Here is a 21,258-nt window from a genome sequence, read left to right as displayed (position 1 = left end):
GGGACAGCCCCGGCCGTGCCAGGGTCAGTGGCCGGGCCGGGCCGGGTGGGGGGTGTCTCCCGCAGCACTGTCCGCAGCGCCCGCCCCCTCCCGGGGCTATAAAAGCGCGGCCGGAGGACCTGCTGAGCTGAGTTTCGCGCCAAGCCGTCGGTAGAGAGCGTGCAGCTGGTGTTCCTTGGCGAGGAAGATGCTGCCGATCAGGAAGACCGCGAAACAGGGCAAAAGGGTAATTCTACCGCCTCCCTCCCCCTCTCAACCCCGGGCGCTGCTCCCTGTGGGCACGGGAGTGGTGTGCCTGCCCCACTCCCCTCCGCCATGCGGACCCTGCCACGGCGGGACCGGGCGGTGCGGGAGAGCAGCCCCGCACCGGGCGTCTGGCGGCGGCGGCGGCTCCGGCCAGAGCCTCTCGCCTCCGCGGGGTCCTGCCCGTAGGCTCCTCGGGGGAGCTGCTGCTAGAGCGGCGTAACCCGCGAACTGCGCCGATTACCTCCCAGTAAGGTACTCAGTATCTCTGCAGGTAAGGTGATCTTGTGAAAACCTAAAATAAAGCCATGATTGTAATTGCACCTGTTCGGCATCGAGTCGTTAAAGGCATTTGGACATCATTATGAGATAGATTAGAATGAATTAACTCTCTAACAGCTCACAGAGGTTTTGTTTCTCTGAACATATAGACTGGAGCCAACAGACTTCAAGACCATTTTATTTAATATTATTTGATATGCAAATTAAGCGGGGCTCACAACATACTGTAAATTAAAATTGTAAAGGTTTTAAGGGTACACTGTCACTGGGCTGGATTTTTGTCTTTAGCGTCCTGCCTCCTCTATTTAAAAGCCCCAAATTGCTTTTCTCTTGATTATTATGACTTGATATCAACAGTATTTGTAATATCAACCCAAACTCCTATGCATCTATGCCCTTTGCTCCTTCATTAGCTAAAGAAATCAACCAGTATAAAAAGTTATCCAGGCAGCAGCCATTCAGGCCATTAAGGCAAAGCTATGAGCTTCTAAATCAAACTCTCTGACATATACCAATACTGCTACCCTGCACTGCTGCCCGGGAAGATCAGCAGAATCATGTATCCATCTTTTATTTGGAAGGACACAATTAGTAGGGCACATCTCACTCAGAACTGGTTTTGCTCATTTTTATGTATAGCATGTAAGTCCAGAGTAAGAGAATAGAAAGATACAGGAAAAAGTCTATGAGCTCTTGGTCTTTCAGGTAGATCAGTTGCAAAGGAACCAGGTTGGGCAGTATTTTTTCTGCTTTTTATATTTTGGCATATACTCATACCACCTAACTTCAACACTTAGCGGAAGGAAACTTTCCTAAGTTCCCCCTACAGGCAATGGACTTCTCTTGAGGGCTTACTTAAGATTGGAATAGTTGTTTTGAGAGTCTTTTTCTCTCCACTAAGGAAAAGGTAGGCTGTAGGTAGACCAAGCAGGTTCTTCACTTACACAGTTCAGTTACATTCCTAAAGGTGGTTGAGGAAACATCTTCTTAGGGACATTGGCACTCCCTCTTTCCATGAACAGATGAACCATGTGCTGCAACATCATTCAGAGGAGCAAAAGGGAAACAGTGAAAAGATGGCTCAAAAAAGCCTTAGTTAGCTTTTTACTCGTGCTGTTTCTTGTAATTTAATACCAGGTTTGTGTAGTAGTGGATCACCTGCCGATACAGTTTTGATCTGGATCAGACATGAGCACACAGCTGTAGGTCTCTGGGGCAGAACAAAACAATATTGATGCTGAAATTCAGCTAGCTATGTGCTTGTTGAACCAGTGGTATTTTACACAGTATATAAAGCAAAAATGCTGTGAAGGGAAAAGGCCAGACCCATAATAAACTTTGCAAAAAGTTGCTTTGTCAGTTCATATTGTATTAAAATGGGAATAAGTTTTTATTAAGTATTTTGTGCTTTGTAGTTATCTCTGCTGCCATCAGATGCCCTGATGCTAGGTTTAATGTATCACTATATATTAAGAGGCCATGGTCTATTTAAATATGGCTTGTGTTGCTTCTGTGTGTCAAAAGTGAAGATTATTTTAAAATGCAGTTTAAAAAAACTAGAACTGTGGAGAAAAACTGTGGTTGAACCCTGTAAGTGACTTTTTAAAAAAGTCAGTTGAACTACATTTAAATACTTATATAATATAATAATAAATATAATACCTATATGTGATGTTAATGTGTCTATTATTTGATGTTCAGTTAACAAGCAAAACCTGAGGTTGCTTGTATGTTAATTTTTTTTTCCTGCACACCTGTTCTCTGGATATTACATTTCTGAAGCAAGCTCCATCTCCAAAAGATACTTTGGCAGGCAGGGGAAGCAGGGCTCAACCAGTGATCACTTGGGTGCCTTTCTCTTGCCCCATTTGAAGCATTTGGTTACAACTGCAAGTTAGTTTATTGCAAGCACAACCTTTACAAAGTCTCCTGACACTTATACTAAAATTCTTTTGCCCCGTTTCTGCTGAAATAAAGATAAAAACTTTCACACTTTATTAAAGTTTTAAAGTTAATCAAGTCGTATTTTGGCAAGTCCACAGTGTGCAATGGAATCTGATACAGAGGTTTGCAAGCCAACACTTGGCGAATCTCTGCACAGCAGCACTGTGCAGAGAAGTCCTGCCATCTTGCTGCAATGTCAGTGCCTGAGCCAAAAACGATGACCCTCTCAGTCAGGCTTGGTATGCTCTAAAGAGCCTTAGACTGCTGTGCTTGGTACTGAAACTAGCACAGTTGGCACAGTGCTTCTGCTGGTTGGAAAGCGATACTCTCCTTCTGCCTAAAGGCCAGGGCTGAGATGTCGTAAGTGTTTGCCTTTGCTGGATATGTGGTGTAAGATAATTATACTAGTGAAAGACAAAGTATCAAAAAAGCAAATCTACTAAAGGTTGAAGGCTAATTGTTAAAAAACCCTTCCACTCTGCATGAAAATCACAGGCAGCTCTATGTCCATGAGGCTTTCCTGTTCCTCAAATTTCATCCACTGAAATGCCAGTGTGCCATCAAGAAAACTATGGAGAGAAATTGAAGTCTTACCTTTGATAAATTCTTTTCCTGTACTCACTACCTTATATATATAGTCTTCATTCATTCATTCATCCACTTTTAAAAATAAATAGAACTATGGTTGCAATCTAATAGCAGAAATATTCTGACAGCAATATACTTTTTAGAAATGTTGAACAAGCCAATGAAGCAATGAAAGGAATAAAATAAGTAATATATTTCAGGTGAAACTAATATACGTTCTCATATTTTTCAGTTTTCAAAAAAAATTTGCCACTTTCCTTGCACTAGCATGGAGTTGAAGGCAGAAGCAAGGGTAATCACAGCATGCTGTAAGGTTTTTAATTTGGCATCTTAAAACATTTCAGGGTTGTCCAAAACAAACAGGATTTTCTTTGATTTTGTAAATCTGCATAAGCAAACCCTGGCTTTAAAAAGACTATCAGAAACTGCAGGCCAGCTTTTTGAGATGTGTCTTGTTACATGATTACTTTTCTGTGATGCCTATTGTGCCATCTAGTGTCACAAGTTACTTGTGGTAAGGCTCTATCAATGTGGCATTTGTAGCTAGAAAGCTAAATGGACTAATAAAGAGATTAGTGATACTAGTGTTTAATTTTAAGAAGTTTTGCATATATTTTACAGAAGAATTTGAGATGCTGTTTTACTTTCATGGGAATGGAATTGGACCTTTGACTTCCATTTCTAGAGACTGTATCTCTGAAATACAATACAACTGACTAAAGAAAAGACATAAGAAGTGTGTACATTATAAAGCCTTATGCTGCAGAAGAGCACATATACCATTCTTTAAAGATAATTTCAAAAGAAAATGTATTACTTTTCCCTATTACAGCAGAAGTATTTCTGGTAGCCCACAGGTGTTTATGTCTCCTTTGCAAATACAGAAAATGCCAACATAGACAAAGGAAGGCCACAAAACTGAAGCACGGTAACTGTTAACCTTTCCTCCTGCTTTCTTCAGGGTATTCTAGAGCGCTTGGATGCTGGGGAAATTGTGATTGGAGATGGAGGATTTGTCTTTGCTCTTGAAAAGAGGGGATATGTAAAAGCTGGGCCTTGGACTCCTGAAGCAACTGTAGAACACCCAGAGGCAGGTCAGTTTTACTGGGAAATGGTATTCCTGTAGTGAATGTAAACATGGTTGACTCTATAATAACTATACAGGAACTTGTAGTAGTTTTCAAGTACAAGTGTTCCTTGACACTGTGTTACATTGTTAAGAACAGCATAGGAAATGCCCATCTTACCCCTTTTACTTGCTCTAACGCTAGCCAAAAGCAGTTGACTGGGTTTTATATTCATATTCTTATATGAATAGTGCAAACATCTAGTGATACCTCTTCAAAATGCTCTCCCAGTCTTCAATAATTTGCATCTCAGGGACTTTTTGATACACATGTGGTTATATTTGTTTAATAACATTAAATGATTTCTCAGTCATGGATTTGTCCAGTCTGTCCTTGAGCTGATCATTTAAAGCTTATGATTTACAACATCTCATGAAAAAGAATTCTGCAGTTAACCATTTGATTTGTTTTAGTCATTGTAGGACTCATATATTTATAAACCTGAATGGTTTGTTTATTAATTCTTTCAGAGAAATAGCAGCTTTTAATAAACATCGTAATGGGAGTCTTTAATGTTTCTGGCTCCACTATGAAATGGGGAATGATAGATCCCATAAGAACCTAAAAATTGCCATAAACATATAACAGAGTAACACTCTTAAAGTGGATGGAGAAAAAAATGAACAACCATTCCACGCCTTCCAGCATAAAGATTATAGTGTTTAGCATAAATAGTGCAGAAGCAGATGCTATTAACTATTTATGTATGCTTCATTGCAAGAAAGCATTTGCACTAATAATATGATGTGCAGTTAATCCCACAAGCCTGGGGAAAAAAATTTTCTTTGTTCTGTGTTTCCCCTTCCAAATTAGTCTTTTTCTTCTACACATAGGAAGAAGGAAGAGGAGGGTAAGAAGAGATATCTTAGCTCTCTCTGTTACATTGCTCTGTACACCTTACCTATTCATTCAATCTAATTCTTCTCAGCCTTCAAGTGTCATTCAGGTGTAGCATGCCTAATTTAGGGTTATGCATAGCTTTAGATAGTGCAGAGCTCCAGCAAAGGTTTAAGAGTTGATGATCTAATTTGCTGACTCTCATCCCAAAGAGAATTCCATTATCTCTCTCTCTGTTTCTCTGCATGTCTACCTTTGTCTGCCTCTGCACGTTCCAACTTACAACTCATAGCACTTATCCCATGCTCTTTATTTCTGCTTTGCTTGTTACTTTGCACCTGAAAAGCCCTTTGACCCTCTCCACATGTCTCTTACAGGCTATTTATAAATACACCCTTCAGTGGAAATGTATTCATTGCTTTTTGTGCAGGGGGGCTGCCTCCTCTCCATTACTGCTTTTTTGCTTCTGCATGCTCAAGGGTCATGTTACTTTGAAAGCACGTGTAAAGAACACAGGGAGCAACTGGCTGAGCCAGTGGATGTAAAAACATTACAAACTACCTAAGTTTCTTGTTTTTATAAGGAAAGAAGGAAAAGGTGGCAGGTTCTGAGAATGCAGCAAGGGATTAAAAACAAAATAATATTATTAACAATGGTTTAGTCTCATACGTGGCTGTTAGCCCCATTTCTCAAATGCTGGAGGGAAACAGAGTTTCACTAGTATGCTGGAAGTCACACAAGTAATTACAGAGTGGTTTGGGGTTTTGATAGTGCATCATGCTGTGGGTTTGATAACAACAGTGTATTCATTCTTCTGGTAAAAAAATTATCTGCCTGGGGTTAAATGAGATTCAGGCTGATATTTACAACACTGTTTTTTCCCTCAAACTGTAGACCCATTCAAGAGTCTCCTGTTCACATATCTGAGATTTTGGAGTATGAAGTTGCTTAATCCCATATGTTAGATTGTGTTTCATTTGAATACTTATGTCACCATCGTTATTCATACAAATCCCAGGCATTCTTCTAGGAATGCAAGAACCATATTTAAAGACCACCAGTCATGGGGGTAAACAAATCTGGTCTACTATTGAATATCATAGAGTATTTATGAAAATATTTGTAGTTTTTTTTTTTCCTTTTCCTATTTCCTGACTAGTTTTCATCAATGCTTTCTCACTGGGGAGAATAGAAACAGAAACGAGAGAGCACTAGAAACATGAGACAGTCCATATATTTGGGATCAGTAGCCTATTGTAATGGTGTAGGGAAAAGAATACTCCCTGAATTATGAATCCTTGTCTCTCCATAGAAGTGTAAGAATTAAATTTAATCCCAGCAGTTCATGCAGATTACATGGGCTTTTTACAGAATCACAGAATATTCTGACTTGGAAGGGGCCCACAAGGATCATCAAGTCCAACTCTTAAGTGAATGGCCCACATAGGGACTGAAACCACAACCTTGGCATTACTAGTACCAGGCTCTAACTCAGTACCAACTGAGCTCATCTCAGGGACTTTTTGAAATGTAGCTTTTCTGTAACCTATGTTCCTGGAAAGATCTTAGTGACTGGTGAGAAAAGGAGCACTGTGTTAAATCACAGTGTGGTTACTCAAGACTGTAATTAGAAATTAAATACTGTACTACTAGAGAAAAGCAAGGGACACTACACTTTCACTGATCCTTCAGTGAAAGCAAACATACTTGCATGCATGCAGGTTGATTCTAGCAACTCAGACTGCTGATTTGAGTTTTTCTGGTGTGGAAAGCTGTGTTTGTTGCAGCAGAAGGGAGTAATTTTATACTCATGACGAATTCAGTATTTTCTTAATGACACAGACTGTCTATAGACAATGAGTTATGATAAACCAGGTCTTCAGGAAAGCTTTACTAAACATCTGCCACAGAAACTGCAGAGTTCTTGTGCATGTAAAAAGTATCTTGTGTACTAGATACTTTTGTACTATTTAATGTACTAGAAAAAACTACTTGTGTATCTAGGGAATAAATTATTCCTACATTTGCTATAAGCTGTCAAACATTTACCTCTGTTTTACAGGATCACTGGTGTTTTAGAAATTATTAAAATTCTTATTCTGTGGATATACATGTAAAATCAATTGACAGTTCCAGTTCTGCTCCTGCTCTGGCAGTCTGGGAGGTCTGAAGGACTGCACAAAGTAGAAGACAGGCAAGGTGGTAGGCAAAGCTGAATCTGCTGATAAAATAGAATCTTTAGTCATTCTTAGCAAAGAAAAATTAAGGAGAAAATTTTCTACCTAATGTTCTGAGAGTGAGAAGAAAGAAGTTCTATGAATACTGGGGTACTGCTCCTGCGTTCTCATAATGGCTCTTCTAGTAAACACACTATCACTTATTTTACATTACATCAATAAACATTTGATTTTGGGGTAACACATTAATAACTGTACCAGACATCTCTTCTTTGTTTCTTGTTTTGCAGTTCGTCAGCTTCACCGAGAATTCCTCAGAGCTGGATCCAATGTTCTGCAGACATTCACCTTTTATGCCAGTGAGGACAAACTAGAGAACAGGGGCAATTATGTAGCTGAGAAAATAACTGTGAGTAAACCAGTTTTGATGGAGATGTGAAATGAATTGATTAATTTCAAAAGGTTTAGTAGAGAGATTATCAAGTACTTTCACAGTTTTTCTTAACAGTTTTAGCAAGAAAGACGAGGTTGAAGGACAAAACATCCCAAACAAACACAACAACAAAACCAACCAAACAAAACCTCCTTACAAAGCACACATACAAAAACCTCACCAACCTAGCAAAAGACAAACAAAAACCAAAATAAGCAACCCCCTTCCTCCCCAGACAAAATAGGTCAAGGATGAAGAGAGGAAAGAGAATGCCCACATTGTATTTTTTCCCATCTGAGGAGATTGGTTTACTGGAGTTTTGATACAAAGACTATAGGGAGGACTAAATGCACAGGTAAAAGTAGTGAAAAAGAAAAAAGAAATGCTTTAACATCCAGAGAAATGAATCAGCTGCAAAAATGGTAAAGAATCCTAGATAATAATGACTGGCTAATTAGAACAAAATGTTTTTAAGAACCATATCTTCAATGAAGTAACAACTAAAAAAATCCAAGATATACTCTATGGTCAATATTCCCCTTGTCCCATGTAAGGGTAATCTGTTACATCATCAGAAGTACCACATTGGTGTTTTTTTACCCCCTGCAAAAAGGAGTTGTAGGATGTTGGATGTGTTCAAGAGATGCAGGCCCAAGGTCCAGCGGGATTTCTGGCACAAGCATTTCTAGATAGCTCCTCTAGATAGAATAGTTGCCACTGAGGGGTTTCTCTGATCCTTTCCCTTTGGTCCTATTGCACATTTTAACTTTCATAAAATACAGAAAATTCTCCAGGACTCAGGGGGGAAGGAATATCTTTGTATCTTGATAGCCTCAGTCAGAAATTAGAACAATCTGGACACTAAAGAAACACTTTAACTGAGGTCACAACAAAACGTTATGATCAAATTTATCTGAAATGCTGTACCTTTACATTCAATAGATGCAACATTGAAATGTCGGAAGTGGTAGTCCCAGAAACACTGTACCTCTGGAACAAGCCATGCTGCAATTCTTGCTGCCATGCAAAATTATAAGGGCTGGAGAGCACCTGGTATTGGGAATGCATTGCAGCAAACCTTTCCAAATTGATTTCCTGCCAGTTCAAGAAGCAGGTTCCTTCAGGATTTAAGTGGTTTGTGGTTCCACCTCCCAGAGTTCTCAAACATGTACCTGAACACAAAGGAAGACAATGTATCAGCAATAGCCCTAAAAATCAGCTACATCTTTTAAGGCAGCCATGGAAAACTTCAGCTGAGAGAAAACTATGTAGATTCTAAGTAGTCCATGGACTGCAGAGAAACCTGCTATAATCAGTACTTGTTATCTATCCCAAATAATGGGATAGATTTTCTCCAAATCTTTTTTTTTCTCCCCAGGTTAACCTGTTTCCAAAGCTGTTCTGGTCATCCTGATTTACTTATAGAGGGAATCTGTCTTTCAGCTTAGGTGATTAATTAATCAATTACAAATACTGATAACTTTCCCTCTACTTTTCTTAAATTGTTAACTTTAACATCAAATAATTAATATATTTTTAAAAATGCCTTAAATAATTCTGTATATTATATCTGAATTTTTTAAAATTATCAAAACATGAAAATACCTTTTAAAAAAAATCAATTGAAATTACCATATATTTTGTTTTACATCCACAAATGTCAGAATAAAAGCACATACACTTAAAGGTAACTAACTTGTTTTCTAATAGGCCAAGAAAATTCTACTTCACACCAAATACTTAGTTTTTACAGAATATTTGTGTAAAATGTATTAAAGGTAATATGATTTTTTTAGTATTTGATGATATGATAATTTACAGGCAGCAAGAATTTTTTTCTGAGTGTTTGTTATTTTTCTTAAAGAATCTTCCTAATCAAAATTATTTTAAAAACTATTAAAGTTATAAAAGAATATGAAAAAGATATTGTGGCTTTTGACTTGTTTTGTCCTTATTTTGCTTTGAAATTATATACATATCTTTGACTAGGTAAAATTGACATAATATATATTCACACAGTGCCAGAAAGTGAATGAAGCTGCTTGTGACATTGCAAGAGAAGTGGCTAATGAAGGTGATGCTTTGGTGGCTGGAGGAGTCAGTCAAACACCATCATACTTAAGCTGCAAGGATAAAACAGAAGTTAAAGCAGTCTTTCGAAAACAACTAGAGGTCTTTATGAAGAAGAATGTGGACTTCCTAATTGCGGAGGTAAATCTTTAAAAAAGCACTTGCCTTCAACTGGCACAATGTTGAATTTTAAGATGTCTAGTTTACTTTAGGGGGAACAACTATATATTGCTTCTGCCTTTAAAATTTTCTGCTGTGCTTTTGTCCCAGTAGTATCAGATATTTTTCCAAATGCACACCATCCCCTGCAGGTGTCCTAGAATAGGACCTTGGAACCTAAGTTTCTACCTCAGTCAAGTAAAATTCTATACTTGTACAAAGAGGATATATTAATGGGGTCTTAACTTGTTTCTACTTCTTCCATACATAGTAAGCAATCTAAGATGACTTTTCTAGGTTAAAATAGTTCTTGGATTAATCCCTGATTAAGCTCCTGCATGGGCAGTCTTATTCTGAGACAAAATTATCATTATGTTTAACTTACTTTTACTCACTGAGTTATAAAAATCCTTTTTTAACTGAGTGGTCAGTGAACTCCATTGAATTATGTTAGTATAAATCAGAAAATAATCAAGTCACTGTATTGATGATGAATTTGGGGTCTGGATTAACGTGTTCATGCTTCATTGCCAAGAAACTAAAGTTGTCCGGTTTTAATTTCTTTCAGTATTTTGAACATGTTGAAGAGGCTGTGTGGGCAGTTGAAGTTCTAAAAGAATCTGGAAAGCCAGTTGCAGCTACGATGTGCATTGGTCCAGAAGGAGACATGCATGGAGTGTCCCCTGGACAATGTGCTGTCCAGCTGGTAAAGGCTGGTAAGAATCTCTTTTAATATGCCCTTTAAAAGCAGGGAACAAAGTAAAGTCCTTAATTATTGAGATAAATGAATGTGTATCTGAAGTAGGTAGCTTCCCAGTTATATCTGGTAAAAGTTTTGATTCTGTAGTAAAGTTTTTATGTGTACTTTACTAAAGCAATCTTGTAAAAACAGATGAAAATGCAGCTATGAAATCCTTGATAACCAGAATGCAATGGCTGGGAGCAATAGCCACAGACAGCTGATACTGAATACAGCAAAATCCTAAACCTACTTAAATTTCATTACAGCCCCAGCCCCAAATTCTAGAATCACATGCAGGATCCAAAGCCACCTTTGATTCTCTGCTTATGTATTTTTGAAATGTATGAAGCACAGTTCAAACCCAGGATGAAAGAATTAAGAGGATGAAAAAACTAATAATTTTGCCTATTCCCAGGACAAGGGGAAAGGCAGAAGAAACTAAGCAGGGGCATGATGAATGATGGTACAACAGTTTATTATATCTGCTTGGAACTACTCTTTTCCTTTCAAGTCAGAGTTGAAATCCAAAGGTAGAACTTGTGTAAGGAACCTGCAAACTATTTGCATGTGTGGCTCTACATGATCAGACTTCACTGATTAAGCACTGGTAAGAAAAGCAGCTATAGAAGGGGAGAAGATGTCATTCATCATCAGGAAGATAAAGAGGAGTGCAACTGAGATGCAAATCCAATGATTAACCTCAGGAGAGTTGAGCTCTAACACAGATGCCTTGTTTTCATAACACTGGCGTAAAGATGGACTGTACTGCTACTGGACTGCTGTGGCTCAGAACTTTCCCCTTCCACTTCCCGTGGAGATGTGACTTGAAGTTATTTTTCTCTTCCTAGGTGCTTCTATTGTTGGAGTCAACTGCCATTTTGACCCAGAAACTTCCCTAGAAACTGTGAAACTGATGAAAGAGGGCTTGCAGGCTGCTAAACTGAAAGCCCACCTGATGTCCCAACCTCTTGCTTTCCATACACCTGATTGTGGAAAGCAGGGTTTTATTGATCTTCCAGAGTTTCCCTTTGGTAAGACAAGGGTATCTTTTTTGTTGTCGTTGTTGTTGTTGTTTGGGTTTTTGTGGTTTTGTTTTATTGTATGTTCCTCTTTTGTTTTTTTCCCCAGCTTTTAGTAAAGCTGAAGCTGCAAAGTGTCCTTCTATACAATAGGATGAATCCCAGTTACCTTCTGGCATTTTCCAGACAGATTACAGTATAGTATTGGATTAAAGATCATCCACACAGTGACAATGCTTCACTAGTATCACAGCATGTGACTGAAAGTGAAATTACGATGAAAACAGTTCAAATGCCACATCTAAACTCAAGTTAAATATTTACTTCTTCCCAGTGCTATAGAAACATGTTCAGGACAGCTATAAACGGTCCAAAGAAATGAATAACAGCAAATACTCAAAAAAACCCTTGCTATCCCACGAGGCCTATGTTTACCTGTGTAGGGATTTAATGTACAGTGCATATGCAGAACGGGATATAGGTGCATGATTATTGCATAATAGTTCAGTCTTGTGAGTGTTACTGTGTAATTAAAGTGAGATTAGAGAGAAACCAAAAAGGGGACTTCAATGTGGCTAACAAATTGGCAGTTTGGAGGTATCACAACTATGCTCAGGAGAAACTCTACAAAAACTGAAAGATTCTGCCATTTGTTGTGTATATAAGCCTTGTGTATTTAGGCTTATTTTCTCTTGCGGTGCAAAGGATCCCTTTAACAGGACAGAATCAGCTTAAACATTTTAAGGTTGATTAGAAAAATTCTTTCATTTTCCAATAACATACACCTTTCTTTTCAAGATCCAACTGTATGGTATTAAACACTCGCAACTCAAATTTGTAGAAAAAAATTAAGACATGGATGCGATTTTTAGGAAGTTCATTGATTTTTCTTTAAATTCCTTTCTTTTTATAAATGATGGAAAGAAAACAGTGAGCCTGAGGCATTCATTAAATGGTAATAATGTGTCTGAGTTCTGAAAATATTCTGAGATGTTTAAAATGTGTTAGGAACCATTTATCCTATTCATTCCTTCATATAAGTCCTCTGATTGCAAGCAAAAAAAGATCAAACAGATACAGTAAGCAATCAAGTGAATTGAAAGATTCGCTCTTGGATTGTATGTTTTAAGCAATCTGTATGAGATCTCAGCATTCAGAAATTTCATGAATAATTGGCGAAGACTCATTTTGTGAATGTTTTCAATACCAAGAAGTAGCAACAGTTTACTTGACAGCAGATAAGCTGTTTGGTAAATCATTGTTAACCTAACCAAATTAACTGTTTCTTGTGAATGGCAATATGGACAAAGAGGTATTTAGATATCTGAAAAGTATATAACCTCTGCACAGGCCAACAATATCTCAGTATCAAGGAAAGCATTAGTGATGTTGTATTGGCAAACTCCAGTGTCTAGATGCCAGCAGTATTTATTTTTCTGTAGAACTATCTATTTTCCTGTGTTCTTCTATGTTACTGCAATTTCTCTGAAATGTCACCAATTAATAAGGACAATATTTTAGAAAGAAATGTCCCAGTCAATGAAAGTACCCAGTTATCTTAAAAGTAGATATATAGAGGGGGCAAATCTAGGAACAGGTTACAAACTTTTCATCAAAAACTGATGAAAATTTAAATCTCTTTTTACTAAAAATTCTAACTATTAGGTTATAGATATTTAATTCTGAATAAAGCCAAGAAAAGAAATGCATTGGCAGATGGGGAAAACAGAAGGTTTTTCAATTTTGGGAAGGTGTCTTTCCATTTAAGAGAAAACCATTTGGTGTGGGACAGTATCAAATATTTTGCAGAGGTCAAGGAAGGTGATATCAGTCGCTCCTCCCTTCTCCACCAACACTGTAACCCCATCATAGCACTCCAAATTTGTCAGGCATGATTTGCCTTCAACGAAGCCCCATTGGCAGCCACCAGTCAAATCCTTATCTTCCATGTGCCTTAGCCTATTTTCTATGGGATTTGATTCATGGTCTTGATGGGCACTGAGGTGAGACTGACCCATCTGTAGTTCTCTAGGTTTTCCTTTTATTTTTTTTTATATGGGAGTTATGTTTCCCCATCTCCAGTCACTGGGAACTTCACCAGACTGTCATGAGTTTTCAAATATGATGGATAGTGGCTTAGCCACTTCATCTGACAGTTCCCTCTGGACCCTCAGATGCATCTCATCAGGTCACATGGATTGTGACAGGGTGGTGAAGACAGGGAAACACTCTATACTGTTCTTCTGGAGTTTTGTTGCTTATACAGGTATAAATCAAGTGCACAATGCTGCATTGTTAATGTTGATCATTTGTATGAATTTTGCACTAGCATTTTCATGATATATGAGAAACAAGGAAATAATGAATTTTTGCTTCTGATGCTTTCTGTCAGATCTGCAGCATTGTACATGAGCTTGTTTTTATTTGAACACCTTTCTAAGATAGCGTAATCTGTTTTCCTTGTGATATTAGACCACCTACTTTTCCTTTGTCCAGTCTTTCCCTCTAAGACCAATAATTTTCTGTTTAAGAATATTTATTTTTCTTCCTTCTGCTTTTTAATTTCTGAACCCATTTCTTAACTACACATTAGCTGATCATGGAAAAAAATGTAATAAGCATTCCTGAGGAATAATGAGCAGGCTTATTCCTATTCAGATAGACTGATACCTTCTCCTTTCACAGATTAATGTGTGGTAATCAGATTTCCCAGGTATTGCTTGTTAATTAGGAAATGTAGCCATAACACTGAAAGTACTCCAATACTTCAGCTAAGAACTCTGTCAGAATGGCAAGCATGTGATCAGTCTCAGAAGATATTAGGTGCTGTTTTGCAAGGGCAAAAATGCTAACAAGCACAGGTCAGCAGAGCAGCACAATCAAAAAGCTAATTCTAGGTCAGACAGTTCAAACATGTACATCTACATCTACAACAATTTTAGCTAACAGAGTGCAAGTGTTTCAACTACATGATTTCTTACAAAAACTGTGTTGAAATGAACCATGGTGGAAACTTAAGATACGACTGTCTTTGCAGGTCTGGAGCCAAGAATTTTAACCAGATGGGACATTCAAAAATATGCAAGAAAGGCCTATGACTTAGGGATTCGTTTCATTGGAGGCTGCTGTGGATTTGAGCCATATCACATCCGAGCAATAGCTGAGGAGCTGGCACCTGAAAGAGGATTTTTGCCAGAAGCTTCTGAGAAACACGGTAGCTGGGGCGATAACCTGAGCATGCATACCAAACCCTGGGTCAGAGCAAGGTGTGTATATCTGACCTGGAAAGCACACCACCACACCTATTTCAAAGGCTTATATTGCTCTGTGCAGCAGACTGGCTTAACTCATATGGAGGTCTAAATATCATGGTAAACATTCTGTGTGTTAATAATTTTAAAGACTTAAAGCTGATCTCAGAGCAGGGAAATGGGTGAAGGAGTACTAGAGGAGCTCTTGTAAAAGTAATTCATGAAAGTAATTATTGAAAGTGAAGAAAAACTGACAGGGTACTGTAGATCAGCTTTTAATGGTGAGTGGCTTACGGTATTCCTTTCAAAGATGGAAAGAATACCTTAAAGATACTTTTTAAGCACATATCATTTCATGGCATGCTTTCATTCCTCTGTATTTAAATATAGTTAGATGACCCTTTGCAATGGTCATTTAGGCCACATTTCCTTCAGTATTGTTAGGTGCTGGGAAAAAAAAAAACCCACCTGAATTTCCTTTTCTTTCCTTAGGGCAAGAAAAGAATACTGGGAGAACCTGAAGCCTGCTTCAGGCAGGCCATATTGCCCTTCCATGTCAAAGCCAGATGGCTGGGGAGTGACCAAAGGAGCCAAGGACCTGATGCAACAGAAAGAAGCAACGACTGAACAACAGCTGAAGGAGCTCTTCCAGAAACAGAAGATCTAATTCACTGCAGTTGTCTAAATGTTAGAATGAGTTATCTATAGAGCATTTCATGCTTCACAAGAAAATCAGTGAAGATGAGCACCCTGCTGATTTATCACTTAAAATGTAATGAAAGAGACAAAATGCAGAAAGAATATGATTACAGAGTAAATATGTCAAACTTTGATAACAAAATCTTTCTCTGGACAAATAGTTTAGAGAATACATAGTCAAAAGTAAGTTTGGATCTTGTCTCAAGGTACTATGTACACAAGATTTCCTCTTCTGGAGGCTAAAAGTCTTAAGAAATTACTCTGCAATAAAAAAAAAAAGTCAAATAAATTAAAAATAACATGATGGAGTAGTTTCATATTATCTTCATACCTTAAATCATGAGAGCTGAAACAGAACAACACACCCCCAGTAAAAACTCATTTTCAAATGACACATCTGATCTCTGGAAATCTCATTTTAAATACATGGTTATGTCAAAATAGCAAAAAACCCAAAGGCTCCTAAAATATAACTCCTATTTATATGAGTAGTAGAACATGCCATTACTTTAAAAAAAAAAAAAAAGGCTCATTGATTCACTCTACACTCTCAGCTGTAACAAATGAAAAGCCCTGTTAGGAAATATCAATCTGCTTAAGTTAAGAAAACCCCTGGACATTTGTACGCTGACTCTGTTGAGAAGGCTTTTCATAGAAAGGGTACCATTGTACTTGGAACCCATAAAGGACACATTTCCATAGTTTATTTTTGTGAAATACCACACAACTTACATTTCTCTCTAGAATGTAATTCCCACCCATTCTATATTAAGGTCTTCATGAAAATCCTATTCTCAAAGTTAGTGTTGAAAGGTTTAGTTCGACTACCTTTTATGAATAAGCTTATTTTGTTGGTATTCTACAGTTCAGGAAACACTTATATATACAAAACTTCAATGGGGATTTCAGGTATTCTTTTCAGATTGTTATTGGCACACAGATTTTAAAAAAAAGCCATCTCCCTTCCCCAGGCTTATAACAGATTGAAATACTAGCTGGAAATTTTGCCTGAAAGCCAAAAGCAGACAAATCAAGAATGCAGCTATTTTAAAATGTAGATTAGTTGGAAAGCATCCATCTACCTTTATATGCACTACATTTCCCTTCTAAACGCTTCTGGGCATTACCTCTGCAGAAAGTGGAATAACGTAAAATCTGTAAAACAGAAAGGCCAGATCTTTCATCAGCACCAGAATGCACACAGCATTAAAGACATATGCATGATAAAGTGGCTTAAAATAGAGGCTAAAATTGGTAAAGAAATGTTTTGAGCAATCATTACCAATTTAGAGACTTACTGTGGCATAGAATGCAGCTTGCCTATCACACACTAACCATATAAGCAGCTAGGCTTTTTTTTTTTTTGAAACCATCAAAACATGCAAAAATTTGAAGTGCATGACTTCACAAAAAAAAAAGAATGTTGAAGAACGTGGTATTAAGATGATAAGATTTTTGAATGTTTAGATACCTAGTTTGAAAAGGATGAATTTTAACACGCTAAGAATTATGAGAAATATGTAGAAATGATTTGAAGATATTAAAAATGAGATCTGACCCAAGGAGGAAGCTATATATCCCTGTTTAATTCATATCACAGCCTGGGCTTATAAAGGAATTGACAGTGGGATGAAAACAAGTTGTCAGGGTGCTTTACTGATCACTAAAGAACCCCAAACTAACAAAAAACCCCTAACAAAACAAAACAAAATATCCAACACCCCCTGCCTTAAAAAAAAACAACCCCCAAAAAACCACCAAGCAGCAAAGTCAACGAAGCTTTATTTCCCATTTATTTCTGTGTAGCATCTTAGTGAAGCATATAGGAACTATTAGATGTGTTACAGGTTTCACAGAATCATAGAATATGCTGAGTTGGAAGAGAGCCAAAAGGATCATTGAGTCTAACTCTTAGACCTGCAAAGAACCATTCCCAAGGGACACACCATGTGTCCAAGAATGTTATCCAAACACTTCTGGAACTCTGTCAGGCTTGGTGCTGTGACCGCTTCCCTGGGAAGCCTGTTCCAGTGCCCAACCACCCTCTGGGTGAAGAACTTCTTTCTAATATCCAACCTAAACCTCCCCTGACACAACTCCAGGCCATTCCCTTGGGTCCTGTCACTGGTCACCACAGAGAAGAGATCAGTGCCTGCCCTTCCGCTTCCCCTCAAAAAAGAAGTTGTAGACTGTGATGGAGTCTCCTCCAGGCTGAATAGACCAAGTGACCTCAGTCACTCCTCATACAGCTTCCCCTCAAGGCCCTTCACCATCTTCTAATGGTTAATTACATGACTTGTTAAAGAAATAAGACAATCTGACAGCGCAGTCCTAGGAAATTTGTTTCCTTAGAAAGGCCATCTGAAAACTTAGGAAGTTAGTGGAACTTTAGAATGTTAGCTCCTGTATTTAGTACCCTAAGGCAGGATCATTTGTTCATAGGGGAAGGCATTTGTTTAACCTGTTTGGAAATACCGATGATGGAACTTCCATGCCAGTGCCAGGCAGTCTGGTTACTTCACTATTCTTAACAAATTTTTCCTAAGTGAATATTCTTTGATGGAATTTAAATACATTATTTCTTTTCAGCTCATTGGAGACATGAAGAATTTCTTCACTTTATCTTTGCTGAAGTCTTTCATGCATTTGAAGATTTACGTACGTTCCTTGTTTCTCTCTCAATCTAACAGACCTTGTTCACTCATCCTTTCCCTGTGGCCTCTGAGTCTGTGGTTCATCATAAATCCAGAGATTACCTCCATCAAATCTCTTCCTATCTCTATGCCTTTTTTACCTGCAAGCAGAAGTGAAGTGATCTGAACCTCGGAAGTTCAGATCCAGAAGTGAAAACCCAAAGTCTTTTCTGTCTAAAGAATAAATCTATACTCATGAGGCTGAATGTCAGGACAAGAGGGACCTGAAGAAGCCATAAACTTCAGAAACTACTAGTTATCTGTGTTGCAAATGAGAAGATGGCTATGTGTTTAGTCAGCTCGGAAGTTTCCAAGAACTTTATGCAAAAAAAGGCTAAAAACCCTCTGTGTAACTTCAGGTGTTGGCCTGATTTATTTGTAAACCACAGGAATGCAAGGAGAGGGTTATTGTAAAGAAGGAAATTTGGGACAAAATTTACAGAAAACATAGCTTTTTTCCCTTGTTGTTTTGAAGAGAAAGTTTTCTAAGAATCCTACCAAATCTGACATCCTCAAAATTTCTTCCTAAAGCAGTTTGTGACTCTGCCTTCTTTTCCAGCTCCAGACACACAGTGGCAGGTTCAGTGACATTTTTTAATATAAGCATCAAAAGAAGTGGATTCATATATCTGTGTTGTTCTACCCCATGGACTTCATGAAATATTGAACATAAACTAGTCTCATTTAATCCTGCATCAAGTATAGACATCATTGAAATAGGATGGGGAGAATATTATCATAAAATATGTTATTTCAGTGACTTGCTTTGTTACAAAATCCTTCACTACCTTTCCTTCACGTTCCACTTTATGGAGAGAGGTGGTATTTGGCATAAATTCTGTAGAATCATGATACTACATTTTGATAATGGTGTATACTATATCTCTATATCTATTATTGCTGAGACAGATAGCAATCAATTACATCCCAACATTAGGAATCTGAAGATGGACTTTCCATATAATTTGGTTAATTTCAGAGCTTCTGTGTCCAGTAAAGTTGTATATCTGAAAAGAAAAACAAATTTGTATAATAGGACTTGATGCCATAAGGGTGGAGAGTAGTTGCTAAGAAATTAATTTCAAAGCAGGTTGAGAAATGTGTGTTTGGAATAAGTATAAGCATGAGTCTTATCTCACAATTAACAAAGCAACAGCAAACACCCATCAAACGAAGCTCTACTAGCACTGCCAGTTTTCTCTGGGTGGTTCCAAAGTGTTTTGTAGCATTCATTTGCAAACATTTGCACGTCATTGTTTCAGTGCAACTGAAGAGAGAGATGAAGTGACAACTGTAATGTAAGAGGGAAATTCCATTATCAATTTTTACTTCAATCAATCAATCAAACAAACAAACAAACAAAAATAGATCAGTTTCATCCAAGAAAAAAACAAGAATAAAAAGACTCTACAATAATTTAGGTCAAGCAACCATGTTCTTCAGCCCCATGAAGAAAAGTTTGCATGTTTGTATGAATTATGTCAGCTAGTATGCTGGAAGATCATGCTGGCTCTTGCTACAAACATTTCTGCAACAAAGCACTTCTCAGGAGCATCCCAGTATTACAGCTCCATGAAAATCAAAGCTGTGTCCTTTGAACAAAAAGGCTTTCTAAAAATCATGCTTCTTTCTATATAATTTCTTCTTAGCTTTTTTCTGTGTGATGAAACCCCAGCAAAGTTACTCTCCAAAGAAAGGCCTGCAGCAAGCTGTGTGAATGCTGCCTCCAGGCGGCTCCATACTTGGCTACAGCACTGGGGAAGGGAGAACTTCAAATGGCTTCTCAGGTCTGTGTACGCAGACAGAAATCAGAACAGCTGTTAATTCCTACTTAATTTCAGAACAGACTTAATTACACCTGTATTTGTTACTCAGTAAGGAAGTGTTTTCTTTACAAATACTGTAAAAGCTAATTAAATCTCCAGTTGTCTCAGTCTTATTTTACTATAAATGGGCCGGACAGAATAAATGGGCTGGACAGAAGTTTTTCCTTGAAAATAGCCAGATCCACTCTTATTTTAAACAATCAAATGGCATACAATGTAGATAAACATTTTAAATTACAATGAACAGGACAGTGGAGAAAAAAGCTGGAACAGGGACAGGACAGACACAAAGAGGCACTGTGCGCAATATTAAATGCTAGACAGCACTGCATCTACCACACAACAGGGCAGAATTTAGATTTGATAGACATGAAAAGCTGTGTCCTCTGTAGCCAGTGCTTTCTGCAAAGTTAGACCTTACCAGGTTTCATTCTGTTATCCTGGCAAGACTGTCCCATAACTGAACAGCAAATTCAGGTTATATGCTTTAAACCTTCTACTGTTTTTCCTATTCTTCTATTGATAGCAGAATTCTGTCTCAGACAAATAATTGTTATTTGTTTTAATTGTTATTATTATTCCACCCTGCTTTCATACTGCTGTGCCTGTGTTTAATGTGGCTGGTTCTGCTGGTTCTGCTAGGCAGACAGGACTCTTAGAGATAATTAGTATTTACACATTGACTTGAAAGGCAATCTGTTTTGTTTTTTGGACCTGACGCTGTACATACTCCATTCTGCTCACACTCATACAACAGCACAAAGGAGCAGAAAGTGGATTAGATGTGTTTGCCTAGAAATGAAACAATCCTTGTGTTTGCCTAGAAATAAAACAATCCTTGTGAAACCTGATTCTTACCCATCAGTTTCTTCCCACATGTGGGAATATAGAATATTGCAAAGGTGTGCAAGGGTGGCCAGGAAAGGTTACACTCCAGTTGCCTTTGGCTGGAAAATTAAAACAGTTCATCAGTCTTGTCATGTTAGCCTATGGAAGGAAAGCTGCATATGAGTATGAAAGTAAGGAATTATAATACGTTCATGCTTTAGTTATGCTGGACAGAATTGTCATGAACTACCCAAGCTGAAACAGCGTAGCAATTCAGACTTTTGATTTTTTCCTTGTAACCTTTACCAGGATATTTAGCTTAATGCCCTAAGGTGTTCCC

General features: G+C 37.9%; 1 protein-coding gene across 1 annotated transcript; it reads left to right on the top strand.

Moving 5' to 3' along the window:
- Positions 1-61: 61 nt before the first annotated feature.
- On the top strand, positions 62-15,875 carry LOC126647344 (betaine--homocysteine S-methyltransferase 1). Its single transcript, XM_050329488.1, has 8 exons — positions 62-226; positions 4,019-4,151; positions 7,489-7,607; positions 9,651-9,842; positions 10,429-10,576; positions 11,451-11,633; positions 14,659-14,887; positions 15,365-15,875. The coding sequence occupies exons 1-8, from the start codon at positions 188-190 to the stop codon at positions 15,537-15,539; spliced, it is 1,218 nt and encodes a 405-aa protein (XP_050185445.1). The 5' UTR covers positions 62-187; the 3' UTR covers positions 15,540-15,875.
- Positions 15,876-21,258: the final 5,383 nt, after the last annotated feature.

The sequence above is a fragment of the Myiozetetes cayanensis genome, unplaced genomic scaffold (assembly GCF_022539395.1).
Source record: "Myiozetetes cayanensis isolate MyiCay16 unplaced genomic scaffold, myiCay2020 scf4, whole genome shotgun sequence".
In the NCBI taxonomy this organism is placed as follows: domain Eukaryota; kingdom Metazoa; phylum Chordata; class Aves; order Passeriformes; family Tyrannidae; genus Myiozetetes; species Myiozetetes cayanensis.
Note: the sequence above shows the minus strand (reverse complement) of the source record. Positions and strands in the feature narration are given on the sequence as shown.

Bases quoted from the DNA above. Each gene is read 5' to 3' on its own strand.
- LOC126647344 (XM_050329488.1), top strand. From the start codon at position 188: ATGCTGCCGATCAGGAAGACCGCGAAACAGGGCAAAAGG. The intron at 9,843-10,428 runs GTAAATCTTTAA...AATTTCTTTCAG, and splicing joins TGGACTTCCTAATTGCGGAG to TATTTTGAACATGTTGAAGA. The intron at 10,577-11,450 runs GTAAGAATCTCT...TTCTCTTCCTAG, and splicing joins TGTCCAGCTGGTAAAGGCTG to GTGCTTCTATTGTTGGAGTC.